Source organism: Thamnophis elegans, chromosome 8 (genome assembly GCF_009769535.1).
Source record: "Thamnophis elegans isolate rThaEle1 chromosome 8, rThaEle1.pri, whole genome shotgun sequence".
Taxonomy (NCBI): domain Eukaryota; kingdom Metazoa; phylum Chordata; class Lepidosauria; order Squamata; family Colubridae; genus Thamnophis; species Thamnophis elegans.
In genome coordinates, this window is record NC_045548.1 from 5,728,955 (window position 1) to 5,747,542 (window position 18,588).

Here is an 18,588-nt window from a genome sequence, read left to right on the forward strand (position 1 = left end):
ATTGGTGTTTTGTATACGAAACTTGGAATTCGTCCTGCTACATCTGAGCTACAAAGTTGAAAACCCCAGGCTCTGAATGTCTGAAAGATCACTGCAGCCCTATTATGGATATAAAACAAATCTATGGCAAAGCTTTTGGGGGGAGTGAAATGCTGGACCGGGTCACGGCCTCGATGCCAGAACTGAATGAAATCCGCTGATCATTCCTTTTCTTAAAATCTAGAAAGAAAAGTTCATTTCTTTGAGAGAAATGTCTCTACAACAGATTGTATGTACATTTCTGAAGCCCTTACGCAGTGGTGGGTTTCAAAAATTGTTGGAACCTACTCTGTGGGTGTGGCCTCCTTTGTGGGAGTGGCTTGCCACCCATGTGACCGGATGGGAGTGGCTTGCTGCCCATGTGACCGGATGGGATTGGCTTGCCGCCCATGTGACCGGACATGAAATTATGAATTAGTACTTAGGTCGGTCCAAGTAGCTATTCAGAATTTAGTGGTTAGAAGCAATCGTAAAGCAAGATATGGAATTAAAAGCAGAAATATTTTGTTGGCTATTTGAAAGGGAGTATAATATATATTTAATTTTACACATGTTAGCAGCTGCTGGAATTGTGTTTGCACAACAGTGGGAAAACAGAGATATGTAAATGAATAAATATTACAATGTGCAGGAATAAATAAATTGACAATTAAAATCAAGAAGGCTTTGAATACTTTTTCACGTGGGATTGGTTTTAGCAATTGCCAATTAACAGAAACAGAAATTAGAAATCCAAAAGTATGAAAGAAAACACCAATTATATAAGGAAAGGTCCCTAAAATGTATAAGGAAATATTACTAGATCATTATTAATGCGTAGATAACTGTGGGACATTACACACCCACCAGTGGTGGGTTTCAAAAAATTTTGGGACCTCTTCTGTAGGTGTGGCCTGCTTTCCGGGTCCACTGGTGGAACCTCTTCTAACCGGTTCGGTAGATTTGACGAACCGGTTCTACCGAATAGGTGCGAACTGGTAGGAATCCACCTCTGCCCTTACGGCAGGAAAGTTCTACGGTTAAAAAATAATAGTCATACCCAAGTTTTCTTACGGGGGTATTTAAAACTACATAAATCAGCAGATGTTGTGTAAAAAAAAAGCTATATAAATTTAAAATACCTGTTAAAGAAAACAGTTGCACCTTTCTTGCCAGAGTTTTAAAAGCAAAATGGAGGAGAATACTGCCTTGCAAACGTAAACAGTAAAAGATATTGAATTGTTAGTGATCTACATATCCCTAACTCCCATAGGAGTTTTGATTCAGTCCAGGGCCATCATTTTATAAGCTCCCTTCTGCTTTCTAAAATTAGATAAGGAGCTACAAGAAGACTTTCTCTACTGATTCAGACCATTTGAAAATTCTTCTCAAGGCTTGGTATAATAAAGCATCAGGAAATCCATTTGTTTTCCTTACCAGCGCAATTCTATTTCTACTATTTTCAAAACCTTAAACCATTTAAATCAATTAATTAAACATTCTCTTGTCAATAACGGAAGCTTTTTATACAATGTCAATTTCTGCAAAAATTCTGCAAATTTTGAATAAATACATCCTTGTTCCCTTATTGTATCTTTTATCCATTGTAAACCTTCAAGAAGTGTTGGGATACATTAATCTTATCCAATTTGCTGTCCTCCTGATGTTTGGATTTCAATTCGCATAATGCTAAATCAGCATGGTGAAACAATGAGGGATTATAGAAGCTGACGTCCGACATTCCTAGCCAAGTCAGAGAAGGGCTTCCACATTTGAATAAGTTGCCTTAGAGATCAAGGGAGAATTATTGGTCTTACCTTTCATAGGTTCTAGGGTCACATCAAAACTGTCATTCTTGAATTCAGACTTTGGGACTCCAGTATAAAATACAACATTGCCAGAAATATAAGCAGTTGCGGTGTAACGTCTGGATGTTTTGTTTCGGAAAGTAATTGTGACATTGAAATCACTGCCGAGAACTGAATCTTCTATCACAACATTCATGTCAACTTCTGTACTGGAGGAGATGTCCTCGGTTGCAGCTTTTTTAACACCATACATTAAGGCCGTCTCCAAGGCCAGCCTTTCTTCTTCTGTGCCTGCAAAGTAAATAGATATTAGCTGCCACAATATGTAAATTACCAGCCACTAACTCACAACAAGGCTAAATTTTAGCTTATCCATGGCTTGATACAGAGGTGGGTTTCCATTTATTTTATTACCGGTTCGCTCGTGCGTGCATGTGCAGTCGTGCACGACACTTCTGCACCAGTGGTGGGTTTCAAAAATTGTTCGAACCTACTCTGTGGGTGTGGCCTCCTTTGTGGGAGTGGCTTGCCACCCATGTGACCGGATGGGAGTGGCTTGCCACCCATGTGACCGGATATGAAGATGCCAACGACACTTGTCAGAACCACCTTAAATTACCTCACACAGAGCACATAAGAATAGGATGTAAACTTGTTTTTTAAAAGGCATCTTTGGTTTGCGTTGAAACAACTTCAACCCACGCAATGTTCTGATTGCACCACAAACGCAGTAGTCATCCTTACCTTTCACAGAGGCACTGAGTTTTATAAATAGGAGCATGATAGTGTAGAATAATCATATCCAAGGACCAGTGGTGGGTTTCAAAAAAATTTGGGAACCTCTTCTGTAGGTGTGGCCTGCTTTCCGGGTCCACTGGGGGAACCTCTTCTAACCAGTTCGGTAGATTTGACGAACCGGTTCTACCGAATAGGTGCAAACTGGTAGGAACCCACCTCTGATGTGCACTCACACGCGACACTTCTGCACATAAGCAGAAGCGTCCGAATGGGTGGGCGGAGCCTCCCACCACCACCGGTTTGCCCAATCCGGGTCGAACTGGGTGCAGCCACCTCTGTCTTGATACCTAGAGATTTGCATACTCTTTGCTATATTGTGATCTAATTTGAACTCTACGAGCAGAAATACGCTGAAGGCTACTTGAGATCCAAATCTTCTTCCCACCTTCCCTCCGTAATTTATTGGGCCTTCTGGTATAGCAAAAAAAGACCATCAATGACTAATTTAAAAGGAACCAATTTTAAAATGCAGTTTCTTGCAGTTAACAAAGCTGTCAGTCACAATGCTGGATCCACACAAATGATGAACTAAAGTTAATATTCTCAATACAGTATTGGAAGTAGGAGAGAAGTGAAGGGAACTTTTGTGAGTGGAAGGCTTGTTTTGGCTTCCTTGTGTCATGCAGAAACTAGGAACATAGAATAGAATAGAATAGAATAGAATAGAATAGAATAGAATTTTATTATTTGTATGCCGCCCTTCTCCGGGAGGACTCAGGGCGGCGAACAATTCAAGGGGGAAAAAGGGGAACATAAAAAAAAATACAAATAATAAAAGTAAACAACAGTCGCACAACCATACATGTCGAGAGGGGAGGGAACTCATCACCCCCAGGCCTGCCGGCAAAGCCATAATTCAACTTTCATATTTCCTGGTCATTAGTGACATGTGGCTTGGGAGTTAAAATCCAAAGACTACTTTGCAGTTTAGTGATGTGCTAAACAAAGTAAGTGCACGATATGTGAATATAATCAATATAGCTTGTACTGAGCTGCTTTATACCTGATTTGAAAATTAAGGGATGGCACAGGAAAACATAAAAACAAATAGCTTGAATTATTATTGTATATGGCACAGAGTCAAAAAGATGTGAACAAGCCTTGTGAACACATATTAAAGAATATGTCGGAATGTTACATGAACTAAGAAACTGTGATTAACAGTTTAGAAAACAACTTCAAACTGTGGCTTTAAATACTTTTTTTTTTTAAAAAATGAAGCTCCGACCTATAATTTTCTCATGGATGAAACAGAAACTTGTTAACTGGAACTTTCTTTCTTTCTTTATCCATTACCCCAAAGTCTAGAAGCTATAAAGGGACAGAGTAGATGATAAGGGGATGCAATTCTACGGATAGTTCTGTGATATCATTTTGTGTGATTTTGGGTTAGGACCAGTGGTGGGATTCAAATAATTTAACAACCGGTCCTCTGCCCTAATGACCAGCTGGGTAGGTGTGGCTTGTTGGTCTTGTGAATGGGTGGGCGTGGCCAGCTCAATGTCAGGTCAATGGGCACTTCGCCTTAGCTGTTACAATGGTAATAAGGGTTAACCGGAGAGGCAGTTTCTGTAAGCAGGTCAATAAAGATGAGGCTAGAAACAACACCAGAATGTTTCCTTCCTGCCTTCCTTACAGGATTAGCCCTGTAAAGTGGGGAAAAAACAAAAGGAGATTTCTTCCAACAACCGGTTCTCCGAACTGCTTAGAAAGTTACCAACCGGTTCTCCCGAACAGGTGTGAACTGGCTGAATCCCACCACTGGTTAGGACACAGGCATGTTTGAGTGATTTCTTTTTCTGATTGTTTATGTTCATTAAAAACTTCAGCATAGGCTATACCCGTGATGGCAAATCTATGGCACATGTGCCCAGAGGTGGCACGCAGAGCCCTCTCTGCTGGCACGCATGCCGTGGCCCCAGGTCAGATCTCCGTGGCATTTCTTTCAAGAGCTTCTGTTTCCCTGCAAATGATGAAACAGAAGCTCACGAAAGAAAAAGATCTTACCTCTTGCCACGTTGCCAGTGTTGGGATGCCCCACCTCCCACCGGCCATCTGATTTGGGGCTCTCTGCTGTGCATGCGTGCATGTCCGTGAGTGAACACATTTGCATGGGCGTGCACACTTTTCAGTTTGGGCATGCGCGCACACAGTTTGGGCACTCAATGTCTATAAGGTTTGCCTTCACTGGTCTATGCCTTTCCCTTTAATTTCTGTGGTTCTCCATTTCCTGTTTTCCTCTTCATAGGAATTCTTGCAATCCCAGCTTCCTGTCTCCTGGGTTGAAGCTAATCCTTACCCTTTCTCACTCCTCATCCAGTAAAGATTGAGAATTCTGTGTTTGCATTTCTTTCTTTCTGTCTTTCTTTCTTTCTTTCTTTCTTTCGTCTTTCTTTCTGTCTTTCTTTCTTTTTCTTTCTTTCTGTCTTTCTTTCTGTCTTTCTTTCTTTTTCTTTCTTTCTGTCTTTCTTTCTTTTTCTTTCTTTCTTTCTTTCTGTCTGTCTGTCTTTCTTTCTTTCTTTCTTTCTTTCTTTCTTTCTTTCTTTCTTTCTTTCTTTCTTTCTTTCTTTCATAGGAATTCTTGCAATCCCAGCTTCCTGTCTCCTGGGTTGAAGCTAATCCTTACCCTTTCTCACTCCTCATGCAGTAAAGATTGAGAATTCTGTGTTTGCATTTCTTTCTTTCTGTCTTTCTGTCTTTCTGTCTTTCTTTCTTTCTTTCTTTCTTTCGTCTTTCTTTCTGTCTTTCTTTTTCTTTCTTTCTGTCTTTCTTTCTTTTTCTTTCTTTCTGTCTTTCTTTCTTTTTCTTTCTTTCTTTCTTTCTTTCTTTCTTTCTTTCTTTCTTTCTTTCTTTCTTTCTTTCTTTCTTTCATAGGAATTCTTGCAATCCCAGCTTCCTGTTTCCTGGGCTGAAGCTAATCCTTACACTTTCTCATTCCTCATCCAGTAAAGATTGAGAATTCTTATTTTATATATATTTTATTATGTTTTCATTCTATACAATCACATATTTACTGTGCTTAATCAGGGCATATAACATTGAATAATAAACACGGCCCTCACTTATATAGAAAATGCCCTCTACAATACAAACCCAATATACCACCTTGGCCCACCATACACCCTCTTTCAACCCCCTGCAACTTTCATTCTTCCTTCTCACACACCCCTCTACGCCTACTTCCCCTCCCCTTCTTTCTAACCCTAACCCTATCACTCCCTCTAATCCATTCCCTCCCTCCCTTCTCCTCCTCCTCTCTCTCACCCTCTCCACCCTCCTTCTTCTTTCACTCGACTCTTTCCTTCGGTATATTTCTATTACCTTCCAGTATATTCGGTTTGTTCTATTTTCGCACTAACATTAAAAAGCCACAGTATACAAATGCAATCATGGAATTTAACACATATTGTATTTCCCCCCTCCCCCCTCCCCCTAAATCCCCGCCTCCCTTCCCTCCCCCTGACTTCCCAAAGACCATACGTGGTATAACTTTTGGACAATCACAGTCTAAAATATCTCTACATTGAACTCAGCTTCTTACTGTTACCCAAATTTTAAACAATTTAAATTGTTACTGATACTAAGCATAAGCTATCTGGAGTTTCTTAGTCCCATATTTACTTTTTATGTAATCAATCCATTTTTTCCAGTCTCGTTTATATCTCTCGTTTGAATGTTCTTTGAGATATGCTGAAATTTTGGCCATTTCGGCTAGGTTCATAACTTTCAAAGTCCATTCTTGAATTGTAGGTAAATCTTTCTTCTTCCAATACTGCGCCACCAAGAGTCTTGCTGCCGTTATTAAGTACAGAACCAAATTAGTCTCTACTGTTGTAAAGTCAATATATATACCCAGTAAAAACAACTGGGGGGTGAATTTTATCCTTCTTTTGAAGATGTTTTGCAGGATCCACCATATTTTTATCCAAAATGCCTTGACATTACGACATGTCCACCATATATGAAAATATGTAGCATCACAAGAACCACTTCTCCAACATTTAGGTTGAACATTTGGATACATAGAGGCAAGCTTTTTAGGATCTAAGTGCCATCTATAAAACATCTTATAAAAATTTTCTCTCAAGTTTTGTGCTTGTGTAAATTTCACATTTCTTACCCAGATTCTTTCCCATGTTTCAAGCATTATTGGTTCCTCAATATTCTGAGCCCATTTTATCATACAATCCTTAATCAGTTCCGTTTCAGAATCCATCTGTATTAGTACATTATATATCCTCTTTATATGCATTGAGCTTTGATCTCTTATTTGTTTAAACAAATTATCCTCAACTTTTACAAAGCCAACTTTTCGATCTGTTTTCCACCTAGCCTGTAGTTGACCATACTGAAACCACGTTTGAACTACCTTCTCTTCTTTAAGTACCTCTAAAGATTTTAGTTGCAACACCCCTCTTTCTGAGATAAGAAGTTGTCTATAGGTGGTTCTATCGTGTTTTTGTTCTACATTCATATTTTCAATTGCATGTCTAGGAATTGCCCACATGGGCAATTTATCATTTAATTTATGTTGATATTTTTTCCAAACCCGCAATAAAGCATTTCTTAAGATATGATTTTTAAATTTCTTATCCATTTTTTTGTTAAATAACAATTCTGTGTTTGCATTTCTTTCTTTCTTTCTTTCTTTCTTTCTTTCTTTCTTTCTTTCTTTCTTTCTTTCTGTCTTTCTTTCTTTCATAGGAATTCTTGCAATCCCAGCTTCCTGTCTCCTGGGCAGAAGCTAATCCTTACTTACCCCTTCTCACTCCTCATCCAGTAAAGATTGAGAATTCTGTGTTTGCATTTCTTTCTTTCTGTCTTTCTTTCTTTCTTTCTGTCTTTCTTTCTGTCTTTCTTTCTTTTTCTTTCTTTCTGTCTTTCTTTCTTTTTCTTTCTTTCTGTCTTTCTTTCTTTCTTTCTTTCTTTCTTTCTTTCTTTCTTTCTTTCATAGGAATTCTTGCAATCCCAGCTTCCTGTCTCCTGGGTTGAAGCTAATCCTTACCCTTTCTCACTCCTCATCCAGTAAAGATTGAGAATTCTGTGTTTGCATTTCTTTCTTTCTGTCTTTCTTTCTTTCTTTCTTTCTTTCTTTCTTTCTTTCTTTCTTTCTTTCTTTCTTTCGTCTTTCTTTCTGTCTTTCTTTCTTTTTCTTTCTTTCTGTCTTTCTTTCTTTTTCTTTCTTTCTGTCTTTCTCTTTCTTTCTTTCTTTTCTTTCTTTCTTTCTTCTTTCTTTCTTTCTTTCTTTCTTTCATAGGAATTCTTGCAATCCCAGCTTCCTGTTTCCTGGGCTGAAGCTAATCCTTACACTTTCTCATTCCTCATCCAGTAAAGATTGAGAATTCTGTGTTTGCATTTCTTTCTGTCTGTCTGTCTGTCTGTCTGTCTGTCTTTCTTTCTTTCTTTCTTTCTTTCTTTCTTTCTTTCTTTCTTTCTTTCATTCTTTCATAGGAATTCTTGCAATCCCAGCTTCCTGTCTCCTGGGCTGAAGCTAATCCTTACCCCTTCTCACTCCTCATCCAGTAAAGATTGAGAATTCTGTGTTTGCATTTCTTTCTGTCTTTCTTTCTTTCTTTCTTTCTTTCTTTCTTTCTTTCTTTCTGTCTGTCTTTCTTTCTTTCTTTCTTTCTTTCTTTCTGTCTTTCTTTCTTTCATAGGAATTCTTGCAATCCCAGCTTCCTGTCTCCTGGGCTGAAGCTAATCCTTACCCTTTCTCACTCCTCATCTAGTAAAGATTGAGAATTCTGTGTTTGCATTTCTTTCTTTCTTTCTTTCTTTCTTTCTTTCTTTCTTTCTTTCTTTCTTTCTTTCTTTCTTTCTTTCTTTCTTTCTTTCTTTCTTTCTTTCTTTCTCTCCCCCCCCTTTTCTTCTATCCATATCCACCAACACTGGGCAACTTACATCAGTGGTGGGTTCCGAATCCCATTGTAACCGGTACAGTGAAACGGGGCGCCCACCACGTGCCTGCGCCTAGCACGAGCGCAGCGCAAACATGCATACCCACTGCCCCTTACGCTCCAGCAAATGCCCCGATCAGCTCAAATAGCGGTAAGGAGAGCAGATGGGTGGTTGGGCCCTCCGGAGCACTGTACTGGAACGGTACCTGGTGCTCCCAGTATGCCCGTACCGGGGCGTACCCGTCGTATCCCACCACTGGCTTATATTCTCTCCCTTTTGAATGTTTTCTATAAAATCTATCTCCATTCTCTATTCCACTCTCCCCTAAAACCAGGTACCCTAGCACCATGCCGTCATGGCCATAACTACTTGGAAAAGTGCTCGTGTTAACGTATCATCGTCATAACTCACAGGTCCTTTTAAATGCAAAAAAGAGAGATCTCTTGGTAGTCTTTCGTTACCTTTCTTTAAAAACGCACCTTCTATCACATAGCAACTACCCTTTCATTTACTTATTTATTTACAAGCCCCATCAGAAAAATGCACACAAATGCACATACTGCAAAACATGGATTATCTTGGGGGCAGGGGGGCAGCACTAGCCATTTGTACAGAGCAAGATTATGGAGAATGTTGGTTACTCCACATCAGTTTAGGGAGCAGAGCACTGATTTTACAGTATGCTTGCTCTGTACCCAGAGGTGGGTTCCTACCAGTTCGCACCTATTTGGTAGAACCGGTTCGTCAAATCTACAGAACCGGTTAGAAGAGGTTCCACCAGTGGACCCGGAAAGCAGGCCACACCTACAGAAGAGGTTCCAAAAATTTTTGAAACCCACCACTGGTCCTTGGAGATGATTATTCTACACTATCATGCTCATATTTATAAAACTCAGTGCCTCTGTGAAAGGTAAGGATGACTCCTGCGTTTGTGGTGCAATCAGAACATTGCGTGTGTTGAATTTGTCTTAACGCAAACCAAAGATGCCTTTTAAAAAAGAAGTTGACATCATATTCTTATGCATGCCAGTGTTGTGTGGGAGGTAATTTAAGGTGGTTCTGACAAGTGTCGTCGGCATCTTCATATCCGGTCACATGGGCGGCAAGCCACTCCCATCCGGTCACATGGGCGGCAAGCCACTCCCACAAAGGAGGCCACACCCACAGAGTAGGTTCGAACAATTTTTGAAACCCACCACTGTCTGTACCATTGGTCATCTGATTAGTTTTCAATGTTTTTGAGACTGCTAGAGTGGGAGAAAGCTGTGGGTAATTTCAAACTACTTTGTGAGAAACTAGGAGATAAATATAAAGGCAGTGTCAATGTTATATAAATGAATGGCTTTTTTTATTTAGTTTTGCCACCTAATGTACCTTCTTTAAATTTGTACAGCTCAGTGATGTCCTTCGTTTTATTCGAACCCATTTCCTTAGTCAAAATCAATGTTCCAATCTGGGTTTTGTCAATATGTTGAATCACTTTAGACCCATTCTTCATCGCTTTTGAATATATAACATCACTGTTCACCTTAAAAAAACAAACATAGGAAAAAATAAATCAAATGTGTTGTTGATTGACTCAAAACTCAGTATTGGTTGAAGAGCCGAGGTGGCGCAGTGGTTAAATGCAGCACTGCAGGCTACTTCAGCTGACTGCAGTTCAGCAGTTCGGCTGTTCAAATCTCACCGGCTCAAGGTTGGCTCAGCCTTTCATCCTTCCGAGGTGGGTAAAATGAGGGCCCAGATTGTTGTTGGGGGCAATATGCTGATTCTGTAAACTGCTTAGAGAGGGCTGAAAGCCCTATGAAGCGGTATATAAGTCTAACTATTGCTATTGCTATTGCTAGGTTACTGTCTCTCAGATTTTGGGCCCCAAATGTGAATTCTGGTCACGTTTTGAGAAATTTGGCAAAAATCTACCCACAAGCAACCATTCAAAAATTCTGTAATGATACAGTCCAAATAATTTTCTTCCCCCTCTAGGGCAGGGGTGTCCAAACTTTTTGCAAGGAGGGCCAGATTTGATGAGATGAGAATGCATGGGGCTGACTATTCAGCCTGACATTCTTTGAACCATTAACATGAAATGCAAATGAACTATTTTACGAAACAAATAACTAAACTAAACAAATAACTCCAGCAGAGAGAAGAGGCTGTGGGCCACTCGAAATTTGAAAGCGGGCCGCAATTGACCCCTGGGCCGGACTTTGAACATGCCTATCTGTTCTGACCGCACTCCGTACGGTGAGTCATGCCGACACAAGGTTACTGTTAGCCACACTTTATTCATAGTAATTACTCACGGACAAGACATTGGCAGCAACCCAGACTCCCACAGATAAGAGATACACACAAGAGCTTCTCCAGCTTAGTAAAACGGTTGTGTCCTGCAAAAGGTCTCCTTCCAAAGTCTCTTCTTATATACTCTCTTGGGAGGAGCCAAATCACCTGGGCCTGATTATCTCCTATGTCTCCGTAATTGCTGCCGGCGCTTCTCCGCCCTTCTCTGCCTGGCATCCGGGACCAACTCCCTTTGCTCCTCCCCACTACTCCAGGGCCTGACGTCAGGGACAAACTCCCTTTGGCTTTCACCGCTGGTCCATGCCTCAGGCGCCTCCTGGTGGCCAACCAACCTTTCTGGTCCCTGCTCAGAGTTTGAACCCTGCCCAGGGTCCTCCACATCTTCCAGAGCTGACTCATAGGGTCCCTCGCTATCGGAGTCCATCAGCAGCTCCAACGGTTCCTGCTGGGCCACAACACCTACCCTAGAGGATGGTTTAAACTAGGTTTTTACCAGCCTTGTGACTAGATTATCCATTGGCTCTTGATGCAAATTTTCTTAGGAGAGTTCTCTTTATATCTCTGCATGGCTTACTGCTTTGGGCAATAGCTCATGCAGAGATGCAGTCAGCAGGTGAAGTGAATGTGCAGGCTTCTCTGAAAATGGCATTTTTAAAATTCTCACAAATGCTAAATAATTTAGGAGAAACAATTCATAGTTTAGATGAGGGCCCACTTAAACTTCTACATAGGAAATATATTATCCCGGAGGCTTTATTCAGGCAGGGATTGGGATCAGAATTCCTGTTGCTAAGTGACACGGTTGTAAAATGCCATGTCCGGTGACCGCACCACTTTGAACAGAAATTCTGCCATTCTCAGCTGCTGTCATTCAGCAAGTTACATGCCATGCCACGCCACATCATGCGGTTGCCATTTGCGACTTCCTGCCAGCTTCTTCATTGTCTTTGCTCATCGAAATCTGGCAAAGAAGGTTGCAAATGATGATTTATGTGACTATGAGCCGAGGTGGAGCAGTGGTTAGGGTGCAGTACTGCAGGCCACTTCAGCTGACTGCTATCTGCAGTTCAGAGGTTCAAATCTCACCGGCTCAAGGTTGACTCAGCCTTCCATCCTTCCGAGGTGGGTGAAATGAGGACCCAGACTGTGGCGGCGATATGCTGACTCTGTAAACCGCTTAGAGAGGGCTGAAAGCCCTATGAAGCGGTATATGAGTCTAACTGCTATTGCTATTGCTATTGCTATTGCTATTGCAACATTGCAATTACGAGATGGTCGCCAAGTACATGGACTGCAATCATTTGACCAGGGTTGCTGCAGTGGCTGTGAGTATAAGAACTGGTTGTATGTACTACTTGTTGTACCACTATAGGTCACTGAACAATTGGCTCTTAGGCAAGGACCTACTTTTGCACTATGAAATAGTACTAGACTAAGAGCCGAGGTGGCGCAGTGGTTAAATGCAGCACTACAGGCTACTTCAGCTGACTGCAGTTCTGCAGTTTGGCTGTTCAAATCTCACCGGCTCAGGGTTGACTCAGCCTTCCATCCTTCCGAGGTGGGTAAAATGAGGACCCGGATTGTTGTTGGGGGCAATATGTTGACTCTGTAAACCGCTTAGAGAGGGCTGAAAGCCCTATGAAGCGGTATATAAGTCTAACTGCTATTGCTATTGCTATTACTGTATAGTAGCTACAGAATTGGAAGCAACATTTTTGTTGTAATAGATTAGGAAATCAGCAAGCTTTCCAAATGCTAGATGACCAACCAATAAAAATGAATTTTAAATGAACTAACAGTAAAGCGTTCAGTCTCAATCATATTTTCACTGAGCCCATTTGAAGAAACTGAATAAAGGCTTACCTCTGTGAAAACAAAAGGGGCATCAAACTGGAAACAGACATGGCCATGCTTGATGGCTTGAACGGAAGCTGGACCACACCGATACATGCCTGGATGTGAAGAATCAAATGGTGATCCAAGGTCTAAAACTTGGGCTTTAATCCAGAACCCAACCATCCTCCTTGCTTAGTTACTGCTGATGTCCGATATTTTAATACCCTCTACTCAATCAGCTGCCAGTTGGGACCATGGCAAACAGCAAAGCTTTGAAAAGCTACACAATTAAAGCAAAGTCAATATGAATCACATTTACCGATATTTGTTAAGTTCTTTGACAGCGATATACTGATATGCTAATATTTGTCTCTCCCAAAGAGCAAAAACAAATTCTCATTACACATACATGATCTCTAAGATATATTTACATTCTGGGGGAAGATGCTCAGGTCATAGAGGCATTTAACTTACGTGATAATTGATTTTCTGTCTTTCTGTCTTTCTTTCTTATTCAAAGTTCTGCAGGAAGCTAGTACTAGTTACCCATTCAACAGGCAAAAGCTAACACAAGTGACAGCTAGGACATCTAGGACTATAAGGGTGTTTAGTAGATTTGGGATTGATGATATCATTTGCTCTGCTAAACTAAATGCCACCTAAATAATTTAGCATTGTTGAGGCCGTATCCTTAAATATATATCTCCAAGGAAGTAAACCTCTTAGACCTCAGTTTTGAATAAGCCCATCTAGTTTTTTGCATAGCCCAGAGTTGGCCTGTCTTTAACTTAGATGTCAATGACAAGCAACTTTGGTTTTTTTTTTAACACTTCAAAACTTATTTCTTAGACATCTGTAATTTCAGAAGTTAAGCATATCCACTTCATTCATACATCATAGACTGGTAGGTTAAGCAAATCCAAGCATGTAGCTCAGTGGTGGGTTTCAAAAAAATTTCGAACCTACTCTGTGGGTGTGGCCTCCTTTGTGGGAGTGGCTTGCCAGCCATGTGACATGGTGGGAGTGGCTTGCCAGCCATGTGTTTTCTTTCTCTCTTTCTTTCTTTCTTTCTTTCTTTCTTTCTCTCTCTCTCTCTCTCTCCTTCCTTTTGTCTCTCTGTCCCTTTTTCCTTTTTTTCTTTCATCTCTCTCTTTTTCTTTCTTTTTTCTTTTTTCTTTATTTCTTCCTTCCTTCCTTCCTTTCTCTTTCTCTTTCTCTCTCTGTGTGAGTCTGTCTGTCTGTCTGTCTGTCTCTCTCTCTCTCTCTGTGTGTGTGTGTGTGTGTGTGTTAGTGGTTGGTTTCAAAAAATTTTGGAACCTCTTCTGAAGGTGTTTTCCGGGTCCACTGGTGGAACCTCTTCTAACCGGTTCGGTAGATTTGACGAACCGGTTCTACCGAACTGGTGCGAACTGGTAGGAACCCACCTCTGATGTAGCTGAATTGTGAAATTAGCAGACTTCATTTCTACCTGTATTAGAATCTGAGAGATTTTGCTCCCTGATTTCAAAGGGAACAATAAGCTGGATACAAAGCTTGTATCCAGCTTATTGTTTAAATCTAATATTGTTCTATATCGACTAAGCACTTGCTTTCAAGATTTGTTTCGTACTCATATAACAGTATTGGCAAACTTTTTCAACACCAAGTTCCAGAACAGGAGCGAGCACACACGTGGGGGGGAGAGTGGCGGAAACCGGAAGCTCAGCTTCCCGGTGCATACATGCACACCAGGGAGCTGTTCTTCCAGTTTCCGGCACTCCCGCTGGCATGAAGATCAGCTGGCTGACATACATGCGCGCCCCAGAACCCGGAAGAGCAATGGGCAACAGCTGGCATGCCCGGAGAGATGGCTCTACGTGCCACTTCTGCCATCCGTGCCATGGGTTCGCCATCACGATCACATAATCTGAACATTTATTTAAAAGATACTGCACATTTTCAATTTATCTATCAGTTGTGCCCCTTAAAGCAGCAAGAAATAAGGAATGTACATGCATGTAGTCAATTCTAGCATTTATTTCATGTTTATCTACAAGAGAGTCACTCCACTCCCAGTCTCAAACAAAAGCCACATCAACAAGGAAACAGATTTGGAGATTTCCTTAGATATAGGTATTCATCGACTTACAACAATTGAGCCCCCCAAAATTTGCTGCCGAGTGAGTCATTAAATGAATTTTGCCCCATTATACAACCTTTCTTGCCCCAGCTGTTAAGTGAATACTAAGCTTTCCGCTGTTTATGTCTGATTCTTTATATTTTTAAGTTTAGGATTAGAGTTTGGTTTTTTTTTCATTCAGGATTGAGGGCATACTTTTTTAAAAAAAATTATTTTATTTTATCAATTTCATATATACATTCACAATTATATGATCTCATAATTGTTATTAATAATATGTATTTATAACAATTTTTCCCTACTGTTGACAATATATTTGAAGATTGCTTTTTTAACATCCCATAGATCCATCTTATCTTACAACGGTCCTACTTCTTCTTCCCTCCCTCCCTCTTTCCTTCCCTCGTTTCTTCTCTCCTACTCCCCTTCCTTCCCTCCCTCCTTCTCTCCTTCCCTCCTTCCTTCCCTCCTTCCTTCTTTCCCTCCTTTCTTTTCTCCTTCTCTCCTTCCTTTCCCCCTTCCTTTCCTCCTTCCTTCCCCCCTCCTCCTCTCCTACATTCCCTCCTTCCTTCCCTCCTTTCTTCTCTCCTTCCTTCCCAGGATTGAGGGCATCCTTATCCAGCATTTTCAAATGTGTCAGCCCAAACGTCCTGAACAGTTTAGAAGTAGTTATATACAATTTGTAAAAGTGATTGGAAAGTGAGGTTAGTGTCCTTTAAATGGTCTCCACTGGGGTTTCTTTGTTTTGGTGAACTAGAACTTAGTCTCAGCTTAACTGGAGGACCTAAATTCTGATATTATAAGTATAGGAAAATGAGTTAAAAAAATCGTACAGATGTTGTGCCTTTGCCAGGTGGCAATTATTCTGCTTTATGAGAATTTATCTAAGTAACAAGTCACGTTTTGCCCTGCACTGGAGAAAAAGAAAGGAAGATATATGCTTACCATCACTGTTTTCTTGAGGGGTGCTATCCACAGCTTGCCAGCCACCAAAACCAACAGGAAGGTCAGGCCGGGACATCCAAGCTTCATTCCAGCAATGATAGTTCCTTTATGTAAGAAAATAACAACAAAAGGGTATTCTGGACTCCAGATGTGCCATTTATTAACTCTGAATAATAATAACAATACTTGTTCTTATAAGGATTTCTCCCTCTCCTTCTCCCTCCCTCCCCCTCCCTATATCATCGATCTATCTATGACACTTCTTTTTTAAATTTTTTTTTTTATTTTTTTAAAATCAAAATATCAAATCAATCAGTGAACAGTGTGGCACCTGAGTGTCATACATTCTAATACCAATACTGCTAATCGGGTTAATCATAATCCTTGCATTCAATCTGCTTATATATTTCTAATAATAATAACGCATACTTGCATTAATTTATAGTCTCATTGTTCAATTATTCCACATTTTCTCTTGTTATTACTTTCATTTTGTTATATAAAAGGTCTACACCAATGGTAGACAACCTGGTCCTTACCGCCCACTAGTGGGCGTTCCAGCTTTCATGGTGGGCGGTAAGGGGTTTGCTATAACTCTTGCTTTATAAATTTTATAAAGTAAAGTTACTTCCCTACTTTATAAATTACCGTTACTGTGGAACCGGTGGGCGCTTAGAAAATTTTACTACTAACAGAGATACAAAAGTGGGCAGTAGGTATCAAAAGGTTGAGTACCCCTGGTCTACACTAATGTTCCCCCTTTTTTGTTTCTTATTCTAGCTTTTGGTCATATCATCCTTTATTTTTTTTAAAAAAGCCCTTTCTCTTTCTTTCTTATCTAACTTCTAATCATGTCACCTACTTAAAAAAGAAAAAAGGAAAAGAAAGAAGAGAGAAAAGAAAAAGTAATTCAGAACAGTAACAACACAAGAAACATCCCTCTATAAACCCTTCCCCGCTTCAGTACTTCCTTTGCTATGCTTAACAAGAAAAATGGGAAAAAAGAAGAGTAAATCAAAACAACAATCTAAAAAATAAAAAAGGACATCACCTATCCATCGTCCCTTGCCCGCCTCAGAATTTGAATTGCTATGCTTTTTTAAAATTTGCCTCCCATATTCCTCTCTTAAATCTACTTCTTAACCCTAGGTATCTGTTGTGGCCCAGCAGGAGTCGTTGAAGCTGCCACCAGACTCCGACAGCGAGGGGCCCTATGAGTCGGCTCTGGAGGATGTGGAGGACCCTGGACAGGGTTCCGACTCCAAGCAGAGCGCAGAGAGGCTGGTTGGCCACCATGATAACCCGCACAGCCACATTCTGGACCAGTTGAAGCCTCCGGGTGCTCTTCAAGGGTTTTCCCTCTTTGTCTGCTGGTTAACTTTTAAGAGAAGCACCACCATAGCTCAATGTGTTTCTCATTTGCTCAGAATATTTCATAGGAAAAGAGAGAAGGAGGCCTTATAAATGTCTTTCCGTTGGTTTATTAACGTAACAGAAAGAGCCTAACTATGTTGAGAAAAAGCTGCAAGATAAGCTTCAAGAAAACGTTGAGCTGTGACAGAATAACACAGGAGGAGGAAATGCAGCTATTTTCTGGTGTTTTTTTTAAATGTTCCCTTCCAGTACAAAAAAAGCTAATTAAATTATTGAAGTATTGAAGCAGTAGTAACATTTCAGCAAATATAAAGTTTGTTAAACTGAGACTATTTAATTAATAATGGGCAGAGAAGAAAGGGGAACAGCAAGAAATCTGACTCTTGACTAACGAGGCATTTCAAAATAGAAATGAAAGCTGTGATAAGACAGAAAGTTGTCAGTCAGAGGAGTTGACAAAGCAGGATGCCAAGGAAAAAAGGATTTATCCAAAGAAAATGATGCACACTATTTTTTAAAAAAAATCATAGCTGGGAATGGTATGAGGCTAAATTATTTTCACAGAGCCTTGCTGATTGTGGCTAATGGAGAAAAATGCTTAGAGTGGGGAACCTACAAACATGTTCCAATAAAAGAGAATATATGTAACTCAGGGTTGAATTGCACAGTCCTTGAGCACCAAGGATTCCACAAACTTTTCTTCCTTAAAGCAGAGATCTATAGCTCTTTCTCTTGTAATTCAGCTTATTCAACCATCTTTGACTCTGATGACCAACACAATTCTTTTGCTCCTATTTTGTCAGGTCTGAATGAGTTCTTGTTCTTATTTTCCAACCTCAACGTTTTGATGGCATTTTCCTGCTCATAACTGCAGATTTCATCACAAATGTCAGAAAAATCAGATAAACTGCCTAATCTTTGACCTATTACTTGCTGTTTATATGTACATTGTGAGCTTATACAAAAGACAAATCCCTTGTGTGTCCGATCACATTTGGTCAATAAAGAATTCTATTCTATTCTATTCTATTCTATTCTATTCTATTCTATTCTATTCTATTCTGTTCTGTTCTATTCTACTCTACTCTACTCAAAAATCAAATTATTGTTCATTAACTAAAAAACTATTGATAATGACCAAACCACTACCATGTTTAATAAAATAGTTCAGAATTGGGCAATCTAACACGTGACACGACAAAACCGCGCTCGACTAAAGCACGCCCGACGTCGAGTGTCGCTGATGTCATCAACAGGGCGACAACAGCGAGCGCGGAGAAAGAAGGGCGCTTTAAATAGCGCTTTGAAAGCAAGCCGATTCAAGTTAAGGTAAGGGTTAGGTTTAGGGTTAGGTTAAGGGTTAGGGTTAGGTTTAGGGTTAGGTTAAGGGTTAGGATTAGGTTTAGCATTAGGTTAAGGGTTAGGTTTAGGGTTAGGTTAAGGGTTAGGTTTAGGGTTAGGTTTAGGATTACGTTTAGGGGGGGTTAGGTT

At 40.3% G+C, this 18,588-nt stretch overlaps 1 protein-coding gene across 1 annotated transcript in view; it reads right to left on the reverse strand.

Annotated features, from left to right (window-relative positions):
• The window catches only part of F13A1 (coagulation factor XIII A chain), a 118,174-nt gene that overhangs the window by 32,009 nt on the left and 67,577 nt on the right, over nt 1–18,588 (reverse strand). Inside the window, exons 9-12 of the mRNA XM_032223488.1 lie at nt 15,724–15,827; nt 12,687–12,775; nt 9,897–10,050; nt 1,836–2,117 (exon numbers count right to left, since the gene is read on the reverse strand). Coding sequence (XP_032079379.1) covers nt 1,836–2,117; nt 9,897–10,050; nt 12,687–12,775; nt 15,724–15,827 — 629 coding nt within the window. The remainder of the gene's footprint in view (nt 1–1,835; nt 2,118–9,896; nt 10,051–12,686; nt 12,776–15,723; nt 15,828–18,588) is intronic.